Source organism: Dryobates pubescens, chromosome 10 (assembly GCF_014839835.1).
Source record: "Dryobates pubescens isolate bDryPub1 chromosome 10, bDryPub1.pri, whole genome shotgun sequence".
NCBI lineage: Eukaryota > Metazoa > Chordata > Aves > Piciformes > Picidae > Dryobates > Dryobates pubescens.
This window is the reverse complement of record NC_071621.1, coordinates 15,099,040-15,115,276: the sequence shown is the minus strand read 5'-3', so window position 1 is coordinate 15,115,276 and position 16,237 is coordinate 15,099,040. Positions and strand designations below refer to the sequence as shown.

The 16,237-nt window shown below is 51.5% G+C and overlaps 1 protein-coding gene across 1 annotated transcript in view; it reads left to right on the top strand.

Moving 5' to 3' along the window:
* Window positions 1-3,757: 3,757 nt before the first annotated feature.
* Window positions 3,758-16,237, top strand: part of DGAT2 (diacylglycerol O-acyltransferase 2) — a 45,449-nt gene continuing 32,969 nt past the window's right edge. Inside the window, exon 1 of the mRNA XM_054164506.1 lies at window positions 3,758-3,899. Coding sequence (XP_054020481.1) covers window positions 3,860-3,899 — 40 coding nt within the window. The 5' untranslated portion in view covers window positions 3,758-3,859. The remainder of the gene's footprint in view (window positions 3,900-16,237) is intronic.

Here is a 16,237-nt window from a genome sequence, read left to right as displayed (position 1 = left end):
GGGGAAAAAGAACTTTTAGGACGAGTAATGGTGAAACAAGTGAGATGGTGTTGGGTGGCAGCCAGCTCCCTGCTGCTGCTCAAATCATGTGAAGGTAGAGGTTGTCCCAGGGCTCGGACATGACCTCATGGAGCTATGCTTGGTTTTTCCTTCCTCCCAAGAAAGGTAGTGTCACAGTTTGTACCTCCAAGACATGTGTCCAGGCTGGACAGATGAATGAGTGCAAGCTGGTGTACAGGAGGTTCCACAGGAACATAAGGAAAAACTTTTTCACTGCGAGGGTGACAGAGCCCTGGAACAGGCTGCCCAGAGAGCTTGTGGAGTCTCTCTCTCTGGAGATATTTAAAACCCTCCTGGATGTGTTCCTGTGTGACCTGCCCTATGTGGTCCTGCTCGGGCAGGGGGTTTGGACTGGATGACCTCTAACAGTCTGTGATACTGTGACTGTGATTCTGTGCTTCTGTAACTCTGTGACTGTGACTCTGTGATTCTGTGGTTGTGTCACTACCCCTGCAAGCTGTAATACTCTAGTAAGCACTGAGAGGTTTTCATATTTAGCTTATTATAATTCATTTTCTTAATGTATCCCTCCAAGCTGGGAGCCCACTGAAGCAGGCAGAGCATAAAGATCATCAGGATTCAAGAAATGTGCACCCAAATGTGTGGTGAAGTATAAATACAGCTGAAGGCTTCAGAGGGACTGTTTAGAAAGGTCTGGAATGATAGGACAAGGGGCAATGGTTTCAAACCAGAGCAGAGCAGATTTAGATTGGATGTGAGGAACAAGTTGTGCCCCATGAGGGTGGTGGAACACTGGAACAGGTTGCCCAGGGAGGTGGTTGAGGTCCCATCCCTGGAGATAGTCAAGGTGAGGCTGGACAGGTGAGGTTGGACTGGGTGACCTTTGGAGTTCCCTTCCAACCCAGACCATTCTATGATTTTATATTTATATATATATATATATATATACATGTCTATATACATATATCTATAATCAGGTATATTGACCTGGTTATAGGTCAAAGAAAGATGATGGATCTGAAAAGCTGCTGGTCCATCACATCAACTTTTTTCTATCAACCTATCTCACACTTTCATAGAATGGTTGGAGTTGGAAGGTACCTCCAAAGGTCATCCAGTCCAACCCCCTTGCTAAAGCAGAGGCACCCACAGCAGCCTGCCCAGGATCACGATGGCCAGGTGGGTTTTGAAAGTCTCCAGAGAAGGAGACTCCACAACCTCTCTGGGCAGCCTGCTCCAGGGCTCTGTTACCCTTACAGCAAAGTTTCTCCTCAGGTTCAGATGGAATCCCCTGGGTTCCAGTTTGTGTCCACTGCCCCTTGCCCTGCTGCTGGGCACCACTGAAGAGAGACTGGTCCCATCCTCTTGACAATCACCCTTGAGCTCTTGCTGAGCACTGCTCAGCTCCCCTCTGGGGCTGCTCTTCTCCAGGCTCAACAGCCCCAGAGCTCTCAGCCTTTGCTCCTCACAGAGACTCTCCACTGCTCTCACCATCTTCACAGCCTTCGCTGGACTCTCTCCAGTAGTTCCTTGTCTCTCTTGGACTGGGAAGCTCAGAACTCAGTTCTCATCATGTCACAACCTGGCAGGATAATTTTCTGCAGGTTTCTATCCCAGTTATGATGAATGGGAAGGGCTACCCCAGTCCTTACTTCACTCGCAGAGATACCAGTGGGGAACAGGAACAGGCAGGAGACCATTCCCATTTCACTCATCTCTATTGTTGCTATGATTTATTTCTGTTCTGGGCTCCCTTTTGGAGGTCTTATCCAAGAGCTGTTGGGTAAGACCCTTTCTTCAGACAGCCTCTTGCAATTTTCCTGCATTTTAATCTATATTTAAACAAGCAAGAGTTGGAAGAAGGCCCTTTGGCCAGCTGGGACGTGAACAAGTCCTGGTGCCAGCTTGACTCAAAAAGATGGGGATGGGAATGCCTCAGGGGACTGAGAAGAAAAATAAATCACTCTTTCACCTCTGAATCTCAGATTTAAAGCTTACCACAGCAGAAAACACAAAGGTTTTGCAAAACATGCTGGTAGGCACATCTCTCTGGGCCAAGAAGTAGATGTTGCAGCAGCATCTCCAGGAGCAACAGGGGAAATCTGGTGGCTCAGCAATCACAGAATCGTAGGATTGTCAGGGTTGGAAGGGACCTCAAGGCTCAGCCAGTTCCAACCCCCCTGCCACAGCCAGGGAAACCTTGCACTAGAGCAGTTTGCTCACAGCCACATCCAGCCTGGCCTTCAAAACTGCCAGGGATGAGGCTTTCACCACCCCCTTGGGCAACCTGTGCCAGTGTCTCACCACCCTCATTGGGAAGAACTTCTTCCCAACATCCAACCTTAATCTCCCCATTTCTAGTTTTGCTCCATTCCCCCCAGTCCTATCACTCCCTGACACCCTCAAAAGTCCCTCCCCAGCTTTCTTGTAGCCCTCTTCAGATACTGGCAGGCCATAGTTAGGTCTCCTTGGAGCCTTCTCTTCTTCAGACTGAATAGCCACTAACTGAAGAGCCAATGCTCCCACCCTAAAAACCAGGCAGAGGTTAAAGGGGTTTTGAGCTGTTTTGGAGGTGTGCTCTGCATGTGGAGAGCTCGAGATGCTCACTGCTTTGAATGAGACTTTCCTCAAGAGGCCTCTGTTTCTTTTCTCCAAATGGCAGAAGATGAAATTGAGATTAAGAAAGGGGTAGAGGTCTGATCTTTTGCCCAGAGGTGTAGCAGACTCACCCCTCTTGTCACAACTGGGACAGACATGCCCCTATGGATAAATGTTCTGGTTTAATATCATGGGAACAAGGACAGACCCATTCATGAGAGCTGAGAGAGACTCATCTGTCCCCATCTATAGAAATCTCTTGCCAGCTGCAGCTACATTAAAATCTTGATGCCAACCTAAATACCACCTGCTTTCTTGTGGACGTCTCAATCAGATCCTTAAGCTTCACACTGAGAGAAGAGAATGAGGCTTGCTTAGTGAGTTAAGCATACTGAAGGCTGTCTTAATGAAAATGAAACCTAATGTTATCTTATCTACCATTTGTATTCATTTTTTGATGCTCTTAGGAACCTAAAGCTAAAAGGGGAAGCTAAAATCAGCCAAGGATGGGGTGGGAGAGCAAGAAAGGGGCAATGACAGAAGATGGAAAGGGACCATTTGTCAGGGGATATAGTGATAGGATGAGGGATACCCTTTTTAAGCTGACAGATAGTGCATTTAGCTAAGATATTAGGAAGAAATTCTTCACTGTGAGGGTGGTGAGATGCTGGAACAGGTTGACAGAAAAGCTGTGGATGTCCCATTCCTGGAAGTGTTCAAATTCAGGTTGGATGAGGTTTTGAGCAACCTGATCTAGAGGAAGGTGTTCCTGCCCACGGCAGAGGGGTCAGAACTAGATGATCCCGAAGATCCCTTCCAATCCAACCCATTCTACAAGTTTATGATGCCTTAAAATGCACACTGCTAGCAGTGGCTTGGCAGCATTTCCACCCTCCACCCCCCGTGATGAGGAGAAGGAAAACAGGGATGGAAACACCTTGCAGAGAGTTAGGGAGTAACCCTTCCCCCTCTTGCTCCCCGCTCCCAAATCCCCATCCCAGGCAGCAAGCTGCAGCACCGAGACCAAGACCTTTCCTCTCTGGGCTGAGGAACCAGAGAGTCTTGCCGGGACCCGCCCCTCCCCTCCCCGCCCTCCTCCCCCTCCTCCTCCTCCTCCACGGAGCTATATAGGGATGCGCTGCTAGTGCTTCTCCCACTTGCCGGCTGCCCCGGAGCTGCGGAGCTGCGTGCCCTTCTCCATCTCATGGCCCTGAGCGGGACCTGACCATCTCCCCCCGCAATGAAGACCATCATCGCTGCCTACTCCGGGGTGCTGCGAGGTACCAGGGGGGTTATGGAGGATGGGGCGGGGGGGGGTGGGGACGCAGAGATGGGCACCGGGAGGATGCCACGACCGGGGAAGCATCATCCAGGTTGTTCAAGGCGCACGGTGGAATGGAAGCAGCAACCAAATGTGATGTTCTCCTTGTTCTTCCTGCCTGCAGGAATGCTTGGTTGGGAAGAGCAGAAGCGGTGTGCAATGGCGGGGAGGCTGGCTGCAGCTTTTCTTAGTGGTGGGGGAGGAGGGCAGGATTACAGCTCCCTGCGCAGGTTTTGCTTGTTTAAGTGAGCTTGAGGAGATCAAGCAGCTTTCCGGGAGCTGTTGCAGAAGGCTCTGGTTTATCGAAGTGAGTTTGCACTTGCTTAAAATCACATTTTATCTTGGGTTTTTTTTTTGTATCTTCCTGCTCGTGGTAAGAGGGAGGAAATTGTAGTAGTTTAGCAACGCTGCGCGGCTGGCAGCCTTATCTGGTGATGCTGAGGTCTCCACACCTCCATCAAAATATGGCAGGGGAGGGAAAAAAACCCACCCCAGCATTGGCGTTTCTTGTTGCTTTATAACGGGGGGCTGAGGAGTGGGTGTGAAAGCGAGGTCTGGGGCTGGGAAGCACGGCTGAGTTTGCTTCCACAACCCTCCATGGTGGTTAAAGTCACTTCCTCGCTGAGAGGAGCAGGTTGGGTGGCGGTGGCTGACACCCACCGTGGGCAGAGCTGCTGCAGGCTGCAACTTGCAGGCTGAAAACACTGTGGGGAAACGAGATGGGGAAAGCCGAAAGTGCATGCTCCCTTGGGTGCTTGCAAAAGCAGCTCTAGGGAGCTCACAGGGATAAATTCAACAGGTCTAACTATTTTGCTCGGCAGATCCTCCTGGAAGGATGTTTGTCGAGGTTTGCAAACAGTGAGGGCTTTGCAGGAAAATGCCCTTGGGCAACAATTTGCCCTATGCCTCCTGAAGGGTCCTCGAGTGGTTGCATCTTGCTACAAAAGGGGTTTTTTTGTTGCCCTGGAAAAGCAAACTGCTGATTGCTCCCGGGCTGAAGAGCCCTGTGAAATAATTTGTTGATTAAGCAAATCATTATCAGGGCTAAGAGGACCTGAACCTGGCGAATTAACCCCTGAGCTCTTGCTTTTTTCTAAGCAGTTCTGCCCGCACATATGCTGGTGCTCATCTGACACCTGCTGAGAGCAGAGATGGATCTGTAGGATCATCTGCATGGTGCTTCCCATGCCCAGACCTGGTCCTTAAAGCAACTTAGCTTTGCTTACACAACAAGCAGAGGACACGTTTGAGCTGAGGGAGGTCACTTGAGTTAATAGCATGTGAGCTGCTGAACTGAGAGTTAACTGCAAGCCAATAAATCATTCAGGAGACCTACAAAATATGTAGGGCTGGCCCAAGGCCTCAGTGGCCACCTTGCTGGCACTGCCATGTCAGTGATGGATCTAGGACGTGTGCATAATGCAGACTGGAGTGTGGTTTGGGGACAGCGATTGGCTTCATCTCCAGCTAATCCTGCTTAGGGATGGAAAGCTGTTTTAACTCTCCTTGGGGCAGTCTTCCTCTGAGGCACCTCGTGGGGGTCCTGCAGTGATATTTGTGCTTCCTTACTCATTTCTTCCTCTGCTTCTGCCTGGGGAGATGTTGCCTTGGTGATTGCAGCATACACCAACGCAACCCCTCGCCAGATCTGTTGCCTGCCTGCCATGGGCAAACATGACACAGGACCAGCTTCAAAGCCTTCTGGTTGAAAGCAAAAATGTCCAGATGCCTGCTAGAGGAGCTCAGGCTGAGTTTGGGAGTGATGACGTGGGACCCTGCAGATCAAAGATGGGCAGAGATGATGCGGGGCAGTGGTTCACACGTGGGGCTTCATCTGCTGCTTGCTTGTGTCAAGGTTGCTCTCACATGTGAAGTGCCTTTTCTACTCTTGGAATCATAGAATTGTTGGGGTTGGAAGTGTGAGAAGCTGCAGGATTTGGCTTTCACAAGGGGCAATTGCTGGGGACCGTGAGGTTGGACCTTTGGGCTGATTGGCTGGTCGCAGTTTGTGTTGTGTGGGGTTCGATCCTTGTGTATTGGGAGGGAAAGGTGAGGCGCCGACGTGTCTGAAGACTGGCCAGGTCAAAAGTGCAGGCTTTGTCCCAGCCCTGGTGGAGAAGGGTGGGAGTGTACTGGGGGAAGGTATAAATAGGTCTGTTTGTCTAGAAAAGCTCGACTCATGTTGTTATAGTATCAGTCAGGGTTGGAAGGGACCACAAGGATCATCTAGTCCCAACCCCCCTGCCATGGGCAGGGACACCCCACACTAGATCAGGCTGGCCACAGCCTCATCCAGCCTGGGCTTAAACACCTCCAGGGATGGGGCCCCAACCACCTCCCTGGACAACCCATTCCAGGGCTTCACCACTCTCATGGTGAAGAACTTCCTCCTCACATCCAGCCTGAATCTCCCCACCTCCAGCTTCATCCCATTCCCCCTAGTCCTATCACTACCTGATATCCTGAGAAGTCCCTCCCCAGCCTTCTTGTAGGCCCCCTTCAGATACTGGAAGGCCACAATTAGGTCACCTGGGAGCCTTCTCTTCTCCAGACTGAACAGCCCCAACTCCTTCAGTCTGTCCTCATAGGAGAGGTGCTCCAACCCTCTGCTCATCCTCGTGGCCCTTCTCTGGACACCTTCCAGCACCTCCAGATCCCTCTTGTAACAGGGGCTCCAGAACTGGAGGCAGTACTCCAGGTGGGGTCTCACCAGAGCTGAGCAGAGGGGCAGAATCCCCTCCCTTGCCCTGCTGGCCACACTTCTCTTGCTGCAGCCCAGGATCTGATTGGCTTTCCGGGCTGCAAGTGCACACTGAGAGCTCCTGTTGAGCTTCTTGTCCACCAGCATCCCCAGGTCTCTCTCCTCAGGGCTGCTCTCCAGCCAGTCCCTGCCCAGCCTGGATTTGTGCCTGGGATTGCCTCGACCCAGATGCAGGACCCTGCCCTTGGTCTTGTTGAACCTCATGAGGCTGGCCTGAGCCCACCTCTCCAGCCTGTCAAGGTTATGGTGTGCCTCTAGCAAACCTGCTATGCACCCAGCTCTGTTTTGCCTTTCTTTTATGATAATCTGCTTGTATTTAAAATTTATCAGTGAGCTGGTTTCTCACAGAAGGGACCTCAAGGATCATCCAGTTCCAACCCCCCTGCCATGGGCAGGGACACCTCACACTGGCTTTAACCTCCAGGGATGTGGCTTCTACCATGGCTCTTCTTTCATCTGACAGAAGTTTGGGGTGAGGGAGGTGATTTTTGCTCAACTTTTCCCTTGGAGTTAGTCATGTGCTTCACCTGAGGGTTGGCAGACCTCAATTCTGCCTTGTGGGGGACCTGAGGGGCTCCTGGTTTAGGAGTACAGCAGCACTGCTAGCTGTGTTATGGTGTCAGCAGGTCAAGGGAGGTGATTCCACTGTGGGGAGACCTCATGTGGAGTAGTGTCCAACTCTGGAGTCCTCAGCACAAGACCTGTTGGAGAAGGTCTGAATGATCAGAGGGCTGGAACCCCTCTGCTACGAGGACAGGCTGAGAGAGCTGAGGTTGTTCAGCTGGGAGAAGCCTTTAGGGAGACCTTTCTTGTGGCATTTCAGTATTTAACTGGGGCCTATAAGAAAGCTGGAGACAGACATTTTGCCAGGGTTGTGGCAGGACAAGGGGTGATGGCTTGAAACTAAAAGAAGGGAGATTTAGACAAGATATAAGGAAGAAATGTTTTGCTGTGAGGGTGGTAAAACACTGGCCAGAGAGGTGGTACTGCCTCATCCCTGGAAACATCACAGGTGAGGTCAGAAGAGACCCTAAGCAACCTGATCTGGTGGAAGATGTCCTTGCTCACTGCAGGGGGATTGGACTAGATAACCTTTGAAAGTCCCTTCCATGTCATGACTCAGTCACAGTGTATCAGAGGATGGAAGGGACCACAAGAGCTCATCAGGTCCCAGCTGCCCTGCCAAAGGAGGATCACTTAGGGTAGTCTGCACAGGAAGGCATCCAGATGGGTTTTGAAAGTTTCCAGAGAAGGACACTCCACAACCTCCCTGGGCAGCCTGCTCCAGGGCTCTGGCACCCTCACTATAAAGTTTCTCCTCATGTGGAGGTGAAACCTTCTATGTTCAAGTTTGAACCTGTTGTTCCTTGGCTTACTACTGTGCATCACCCAAAAGAGCTTGGCTCCCTCCACTTGACACCCACCCTGCAACAGAACTGCCTGGGAGGCAGAGGCCTGGACTTGTGCTCTTGAGTAAGTCCTTTGTTCAGAGCTCCTACATCCCTTCCTGGTGGGGTGATTCCCTTTGTCTTGGGATCAGAGAGTCATAGAATTGTTTTGGTTGGAAAAGACCTCTGAAATCATGGTGACCAATCCTCAATCTAACACCACCCTGGCCATTAAACCATGTCCCAAAGTGGACATGCTTGTCTAGAGCTATTAGGCACTGCTGAGTTAAGTCTCAAAGCTGTTGGCTGGTCTCCTGCAGCTGGGTCTACCCTCATGGTGACATCACTTTAATCTGCATACAGCTCTCAGTGTTGAGAAGACCAAGTCCAGTGCTGCAGGTGACTGCAGATCTAACATGAGAAGTGCCAAAACAGATTTATTTTGCCCTGCAGAATGCCAGCTGCTGTCACAAGGGGCTGAAAGAAGTGTTGTTGTCACCTGTCCCTGTGAACTCCCTTGTTGACCTCCAGTCAGAGTCATTCTTTACTGCAGATGATATGGGATTATGGAGCAGCCTCCTGGGGCAGGAGCTACCTGGTAATTAATTGTGTCCAGGGCAGGAGGACTACACCCCACACTGGTGATTTGTTGGTTTCTGACTAATTATCCCCTGTCTACTACCACTAACAACAAAACTGGAAGTGGAGCCAGCTTGTGCACAGCAGCTGAGGGAACCCAAGACACAGAAGAACTTGTGTTGCTCGAGGGGTTTGGCAGATATCACATCTGATGTAGCAGCTTGCTTTGTAGGCAACTGCTTTTGCATGGCTCCTCAGGAGTATCCTGGACTGGTCAGTTGATCTAACTTGGCCTTGGTGTGCCTCCACTGCCAGGCTCCTTGCTAATTCTGTACCTCAAAATGTCAGCCATAGAATGGTAGGGGTTGGAAGGGACCTCTGGAGATCACCCAGTCCAACCCCCTTGCTAAAGCAGGGTCACCCATAGCAGGTTGCCCAGGATTACAGTGTCCAGGTGGGTTTGGAGTCTCTCCATAGAAGGAGACGCCAGAACCTCTCTGGGCAGCCTGTTCCAGGGCTCTGAGCACCCTTGGAGCAAAGAAGTTTTTCCTCATCTTCAGGTGAAACCTCCTGGGTGTGAGATTGTGCCTGTTGCCCCTTGTGCTGTTGCTGGACATCACTGGAAAGAGTCTGGCCCCATCCTCCTGACAATCATCCTTTTGATATTGATCAGATCCCCTCTGGGGATGGTCTTCTCCAGGCTCATCAGCCCCAGGGCTCTCACCCTTTCCTCCTCAGAGAGAGATGCTCCAGGTCCCTTAGCATCTTCCTAGTCTCTGTTGGACTCTGCCTAAAAGTGGACCTAGGACTCCAGCTGTGACCTCACTAGTGCCACTTTGAACCTTCACAGGATCAGAGAATGTCAGGGGTTGGAAGGGACCTCCAGAGATCATTGAGTCCAATGCCCCTACCAGACCATGGCCACAGCATCTAGTGCAGGCCACACAGGAACACATCCAAATGGGGCTTGAAAGTCTCCAGAGAAGGAAACTGCACAACCTCTCTGGGCAGCCTGTTCCAGGGCTCTGTGCCCCTCCCAGTGAAGAAGTTCCTCCTCATGCTGAGGTGGAACCTCCTGTGCTGGAGTTGATATCCACTGTCCCTTGTCCCATCCCAGGGTGCAACTGAGCCAAGCCTGTCCCCTCCCTCCTGACCCCCAGCCCTCAGATTTATAGCCATCTATTAAACCCCCTATCAGTCTTCTCTCCAGATTAAACACCCCCAGGTCTCTCAGGGCAGTGCTCCAGTCCCTTAATCATCCTTGTAGCCCTCCCTCAGACTCTCTCTAGTTTCCAAACCTTAATGCTTTGGAGGCTCTAACCTCATTTTCCTCTCCAAGCTGCATGAAGCAGTATAATTCTTGGCCAAGAATCAACGTGCTAATTGTCTTGAAAAGCTAGCAGATGAAGTTTGACTTTGACAAGCTTTTAGGGTGGCTTTTTTTTTTACCTCTCTAATGTTTGTACTTCCTCTTGGCTAATTTATTTGGCTGGTTCCTAATTAAGTGCTGTTGATGAGGTTCTCTGGTGTCCAGGTGTGAAATCCTGTATAATTCCAGTCCTAGGACCTTTGGTGCTGCACCCCTGCTTAGATAAATGATGATGTTTGAGGATTTCATCTGAAATAAACTGTGTGGAAGTACACCAGATGCTGCCCCTAGCTGAGTCTGTTGCAGACATGAGTCAGATGCTTGGTTAAGCCATTCATTTACTTCAAGATCTCCTTGGTATCACCACAGTCTCACAGTATATTTAGGGGTTGGAAGGAGATGGAGTCCAAACCCCCCCTGCCAGAGCAGGATCACCCAGGGTAGTCTGCTTCTCCTCATGTTGAGCTGAAACCTTCTATGTTCAAGTCTGTATCCATTGCTCCTTGGCTTATTGCTGTGCAGCACCCAAAAGAGCTTGGCCCCCTCCACTTGACACCCACCCCTCAGAGACTGAGAGACCTTGGTCTTTCTCCATGGAGCTGCTACTGCATGTGATTGCTGGAATTGGATGATAAAAGTGTAGCAAGCCACTCAACAGTTGGAGGCTGGCTAGCAAATGAAGCTTCCTTGAAAGGCTGCAGGTGGTTGCTGTCACTGTGCAGCAGTGAGGACTCCTGGTGAAGTCACTACCCTGTGCACCTTGCAAGCTGTATCCTTGAGAGTCATGTGGGGCTTAGTGCAGGCAGAATCCCATCAGCACTCTGTGGCATGAGGTGCAGTGGGACTTGAGGGGCTCAGCATCTCCTCTGAGACTGCTGCAAAGATCTCATCCATGTAGACATATACTGTGTCCAGTTCTGGAACCCATATTACAGGAAGGATCTGGAGGTGCTGGAAGGTGTCCAGAGAAGGGCCATGAGGGTGAGGAGAGGGCTGGAGCTGCTCTCCTATGAGGACAGACTGAGGGAGTTGGGGCTGTTCAGTCTGGAGAAGAGAAGGCTCCCAGGAGACTTTGTTGTGGTCTTCCACTGAAGGCCTTCCACCCTCTGAAGGGGGCTACAAGAAATCTGGGGAGGGACTTTTTAGGGTGTCAGGGAGTGATAGGACTGGGGGGAATGGAGCAAAACTAGAACTGGGTAGATTGAGATTGGATGCTAGGAAGAAGTTCTTCCCCATGAGGGTGGTGAGACAGTGGCACAGGTTGCCCAGGGAGGTGGTGGAAGCCTCGTGCCTGGAGGTTTTTAGGGTCAGGCTGGATGTGGCTGTGAGCAACCTGCTGTAGTGTGAGGTGTCCCTGGCCATGGCAGGGGGGTTGGAACTGACTGATCCTTGAGGTCCCTTCCAGCCCTGACGATTCTGTGATTCTATGACACTGGTTGCTAAGGCTGTGGCTCCACACAGTTGGGGTGGTTAGTTCTGGAACAGGTGCCCTGGAAAGCAGAGCAAATGGTCAACACTCTAGGTGGCCAGCACAGGATAAGGAACTGCCTTCTACAGTCTGTGTTTCCCTAGGATTCAGAGTACTTCCTTAGCACAAGACTGATACAAATGGATACCAAAGGCTGGGCAATGCAGAATTCAGACAAGATGATCCAGGGCATCTTTTTTAGGTGTAAGTTTGCAGCTGACACCAAGTTAGGTGGCATTGTTGATCTGCTTGAGGGTACAGAGGCTTCACAGAAGGGTTTGAACAGGCTGGATCAAGGCCAGTTGTATGAGATTCAGCATGGCCAAGTGCTGAGTCCTGCACTTGGGACACAACAGCCTCCTGCAATGCTCCAGGCTTGAAGAGTGGCTGGAAAGCTGCCTGGTGGAAAAGGACCTGGTGGAGGTTGGTCAACAGCTGGCTGAAGATGAGCCGATGTGTGCCCAGGTGGCCAAGAAGGCCACCAGTATCCTAACCTGTACCAGCAGCAGTGTGGCCAGCAGGACAGGGAAGTGATTGCCCCTGTGTACTGGGTCACAGCTTGAATCATGGGTTAAGTTTTGGGGGCCTCTCAGTCCAAGAAGGGCATTGAGGAGCTGGAATATGTGCAGTAAACCTGGTGAGCAGCTTACAGCTGGGGAGTCTTGTGGGAGGTCAACAGCTGGACTTGATTTTAAAGGTCTCTTCCAACCAAAATGATTCTATGACTCTGTGCACAGCATCCTTTATCTCAAAATTAATGAGAGGTTTGTCTAATGAGGGTTATTAAGCTTGGTTATTAGGCTAATGAACTCCCTGAAAGTTGAGTTGTTGCTTTTCCTATGCTTAGTCATAGAATTGTTAGGGGTGGAAGGGACCTCAAGGATCACCCAGTTCCAACCCCCCTGCCATGGCCAGGGACACCTCACACTACAGCAGGTTGCTCACAGCCACATCCAGCCTGGCCTTCAAAACCTCCAGGGATGAGGCTTCCACCACCTCCCTGGGCAACTTTTGCCAGTGTCTCCATTGGGTTTTAAATCTCTGAATGATGCTTTGGTGTTGGGCCCACAGGTGAGCTGTTAAAGGGAAGAGTTTTCTTTGGAGAACTGAACTCAAGTATCAGTGTTGGGTTATTGTGCCATGGTCATGTCCCAAAGCCACCTTTCTGTTGACTTGCCAAAGTTGTTCTGCTTTGTCACCAGTAACCAGCCTGCTTATCCCCAACACTACAGGCACCAGGACAGGTTAGAGGCTACCCTAATGGAAAGTAGCTCCCCAAAGAGCTTGGAGTGCTGGTGGGCAGCAAGTTCTGCAGGGGACAGCAATGTGCCCTTGTGGCCAAGAGAGCCAATGGCATCCTGGGCTGCAGCAAGAGAAGTGTGGCCAGCAGGGCCAGGGAGGTTCTTCTGCCCCTCTGCTCTGCCCTCCTGTGACCATAGCTGCAATCCTGTGCCCAGTTCTGGGCTCCCCAGTGCAAGAGAGACAGAGACCTGCTGCAGAGAGTCCAAGGGAGAGCCAGGAGGATGCTTAGGGGACTTGAGCATCTGCCCTGTGAAGAGAGACTGAGAGCCCTGGGGGTCTGGAGAAGAGAAGGCTGAGAGGGGATCTGATCAAGGTCTTTCAGTCTCTGAGGGGTGGGTGTCAAGTGGAGGGGGCCAAGCTCTTTTGGGCAGTACACAGCAATAAACCAAGGAGCAATGGATACAAACTTGAACATAGAAAGTTTCAGCTCAACAGGAGGAGAAACTTCTTCACAGTGATAGCACCAGAGCCCTGGAGCAGGCTGCCCAGAGAGGGTGTGGAGTCGTCTCCTCTGGAGACTTTCCAAACCCTCCTGGATGCCTTCCTGTGCAGACTCCCCTGGGTGATGCTGCTCTGGCAGGGAGGTTGGATTCCATCTCTTGAGGTCCTTTCCAACCCCTAATGTATTGTGACACTCTGTGATTCTGTGATCTTCCCCAAGATGCCAGCTAAAGAAGGAAGGAAGGAAGTCTTGCATGGAGGTTTGAATCCACAAGGTGTTAAGGGTGATATGAACAGCAAGCTCAGGACTGGCTGCAAATGTCTGTCTCAGCCCTAAAACCTATCATTGCACAGCCTAGGTCCATCTGGAGTCTGCAGGTGGTTGATGCTAAGGTAGACCATGCCCTGGCAGATGCACTTGCCAGGTGCCTCTTCTGCCCATTCCCATAGTCTTTCTCCATTGCCACTGGGTTTTTGTTATGTCCTTAACAGGGATTTAAGTGTTCATCTTATTTAGCCCACACCAACTACAGGCTTTTGTGGTGCTGGGAATCTTGAGCTGTGTGAAGGATGTTTTTCCTTTCAGCAAATACCTAACCCCAGGCCACCACTTGTCCAAGGGCAGGTGCTGAGCTGCCTGCTCAGAGCTGTCTGCTAAACCTCTGCCCTCCTCCTGTCTGCCGGAGCAGAACCTTGCCACAAAAAGCTTAATGTGGCTCAGGAAGCAGGCTGACAGGTTGACTCCTGCCACCCAATACCAGTCTATTTCCAGGGCTAGCAATGCCTACAATCTGTTAAAGCATCTAGAAAATGTTGAAGCACAGATCTTCATCAGGAGGGGCAGACAGTTGTCTTCAGGGGAAGGGGATAAGGCTTTAGCTGATCCAAGCATGGAGGGTTGGGTTCATTCCCCCAAACATGTTTGGATAGTGAATTGCAGGTGCTGGAGGGATTAAATTACATGGGGCTGGGCTGTCATGGATTGCAAATCCTCTGTCACAAATCATCCTGCTTGCCAAATTGGAGATATGGATTTGCTGGGTGGACTGCTCAGTGGGTAAGGAATTGGCATCCAGAGGGTGGTGCTTAATGGCTTGAAGTCCAGATGGAGAGCAGTGCCAAGTGGTGTCCCTCAGGGGTCTGTGCTGGGACCTGTGCTGGTTTATCAATGCTAGAGACAGCAGGATCCAGGCACCATCAGCAGTGTGCAGGTGGCACCAAGCTGAGTGGTGCTGTGGATCCACCAGATGGACAGGATGGCAGCCAGAGGGACCTGGACAGGCTGGAGAGGGGAAGCCCAGGTGAGCCTCAGGAGGTTCCACAAGAGCAAGTGCAGGTCTCTGCCCCTGGGCTGGAACAATCCTCACTGTCAATACAGACTGGGGGAGGAGGGGATGGAAAGCAGCCCTGAGGAAAAGGACTTGGGGGTGCTGGGGGGGGAGAAGCTGGCCAGGAGCAGGCAGTGTGAGCTTGCAGCACAGAAGGCCAAGGGCAGCCTGGGCTGCAGCCAAAGCAGCGCTGGCAGCAGAGCCAGAGAGGTGATTCTGCCACTTTGCTCTGCTCTGGGGAGACCTCAGCTGGAGTGCTGTGTGCAGGTCTGGAGCCCTCAGCACAGCAAGGACCTGGAGCTGATGGAGCAGGTCCAGAGGAGGGCCAGGAAAATGCTCAGGGGGTTGGAGCAGCTCTGCTGTGAGGCCAGGCTGAGGGAGCTGGGGGTGTTCAGCCTGGAGAAGGGAAGGCTCCGGGGAGACCTAATAGCAGCCTGCCAGTACCTGAAGGGGGCTACAAGAAGGCTGCAAAGAGACTGTTTGCAAAGGCCTGCAGGGACAGGATGAGAGGCAATGGCTTCAAACCAGAGAAGGGCAAATTTATCAGGAAGAAGCTCTTCACTGTGAGCATGGTGGAACACTGGAAGAGGTTGCCCAGGGAGGTAGTTGGGGGCCCATCCCTGGAGATATTGAAGGTGAGGCTGGACAGGGCTCTGGGCAACCTGAGCTAGTTGAGGATGTCCCTGCTGAGTGCAGAGGGGTTGGACTGGATGACCTTTGGAGGTGCCTTCTGGCCTGGGCCATTCTATGATTCTAGGGCTTTTGGATAGTTTTTGAGGATGTGGAGGTGTGGCCAGTGACACCACAGCTGCTGAGAGCTCCCTTTAAACTGGCATCTAGAGTGAGGTCTGCTGTGGGCAATCTTGCACATCAGGTTTTGGGGCCAGCAAGTTCCCACAGCTGGAGTGGAGGCTACCTTGAGGCTGTGCCTCCTGAGCAAGAGCAACAGATTTCCCTTACCCGTTGGCAGGGGAAATGTGGCTTTGTGAAACGTGGGATGGAGTTTAGCACTCAGCCCAGGTTTGGGGATTGACTGCCAGGTGTGACTCAGCAGCATGGGATTTCTGAGTCTTCCTGCTTAGGTATTCCAGGGTTGCCAATCAGTGTGTGGTGACAGCTCAGCTCGAGATGTTCTCCTGGCTCATCTTGCAAATGGGAGAGATAATTACCTGCTGAATGGACTCTCAATACTGTTCTGTGTTATCTTGTGAGGAGCTGCTTTCAACTCAGACTGCATTAGTGCTGTCAGCTTGGTGGCAGTTGCAATGACATGGAATCACTGCATCACTTAGGCTGGAGAAAGACCCTTAAGATCAAATCCAACCATTCATCCAGCACTTCCAGGTCACTGCTAAACCATGTCCCTCAGCACCACATCTCCAGGGCTTTTCAGTCCCACCAGGAGTGGTGACTCCCCCACTGCCCTGGGCAGCCTGTTCCAGGGTTTGGCAACTCTTTGGGGGAAGAAATGGTTCCTAATATCCAACCTCAACCTTCCCTGCTGCAACTTGAGGTCACTTCCTCTTGTTGGAATCACTTGTTCCTTGGGAGGAGAGACCAGCGTCCACCTTGCTCCAACCTCCTTTGAGGCAGTTGTAGAGAGCCAGAATTGTCTCCCCTCAGCCTCCTTTTCTCCAGGTTAAACAACCCCAGGTCCCTCA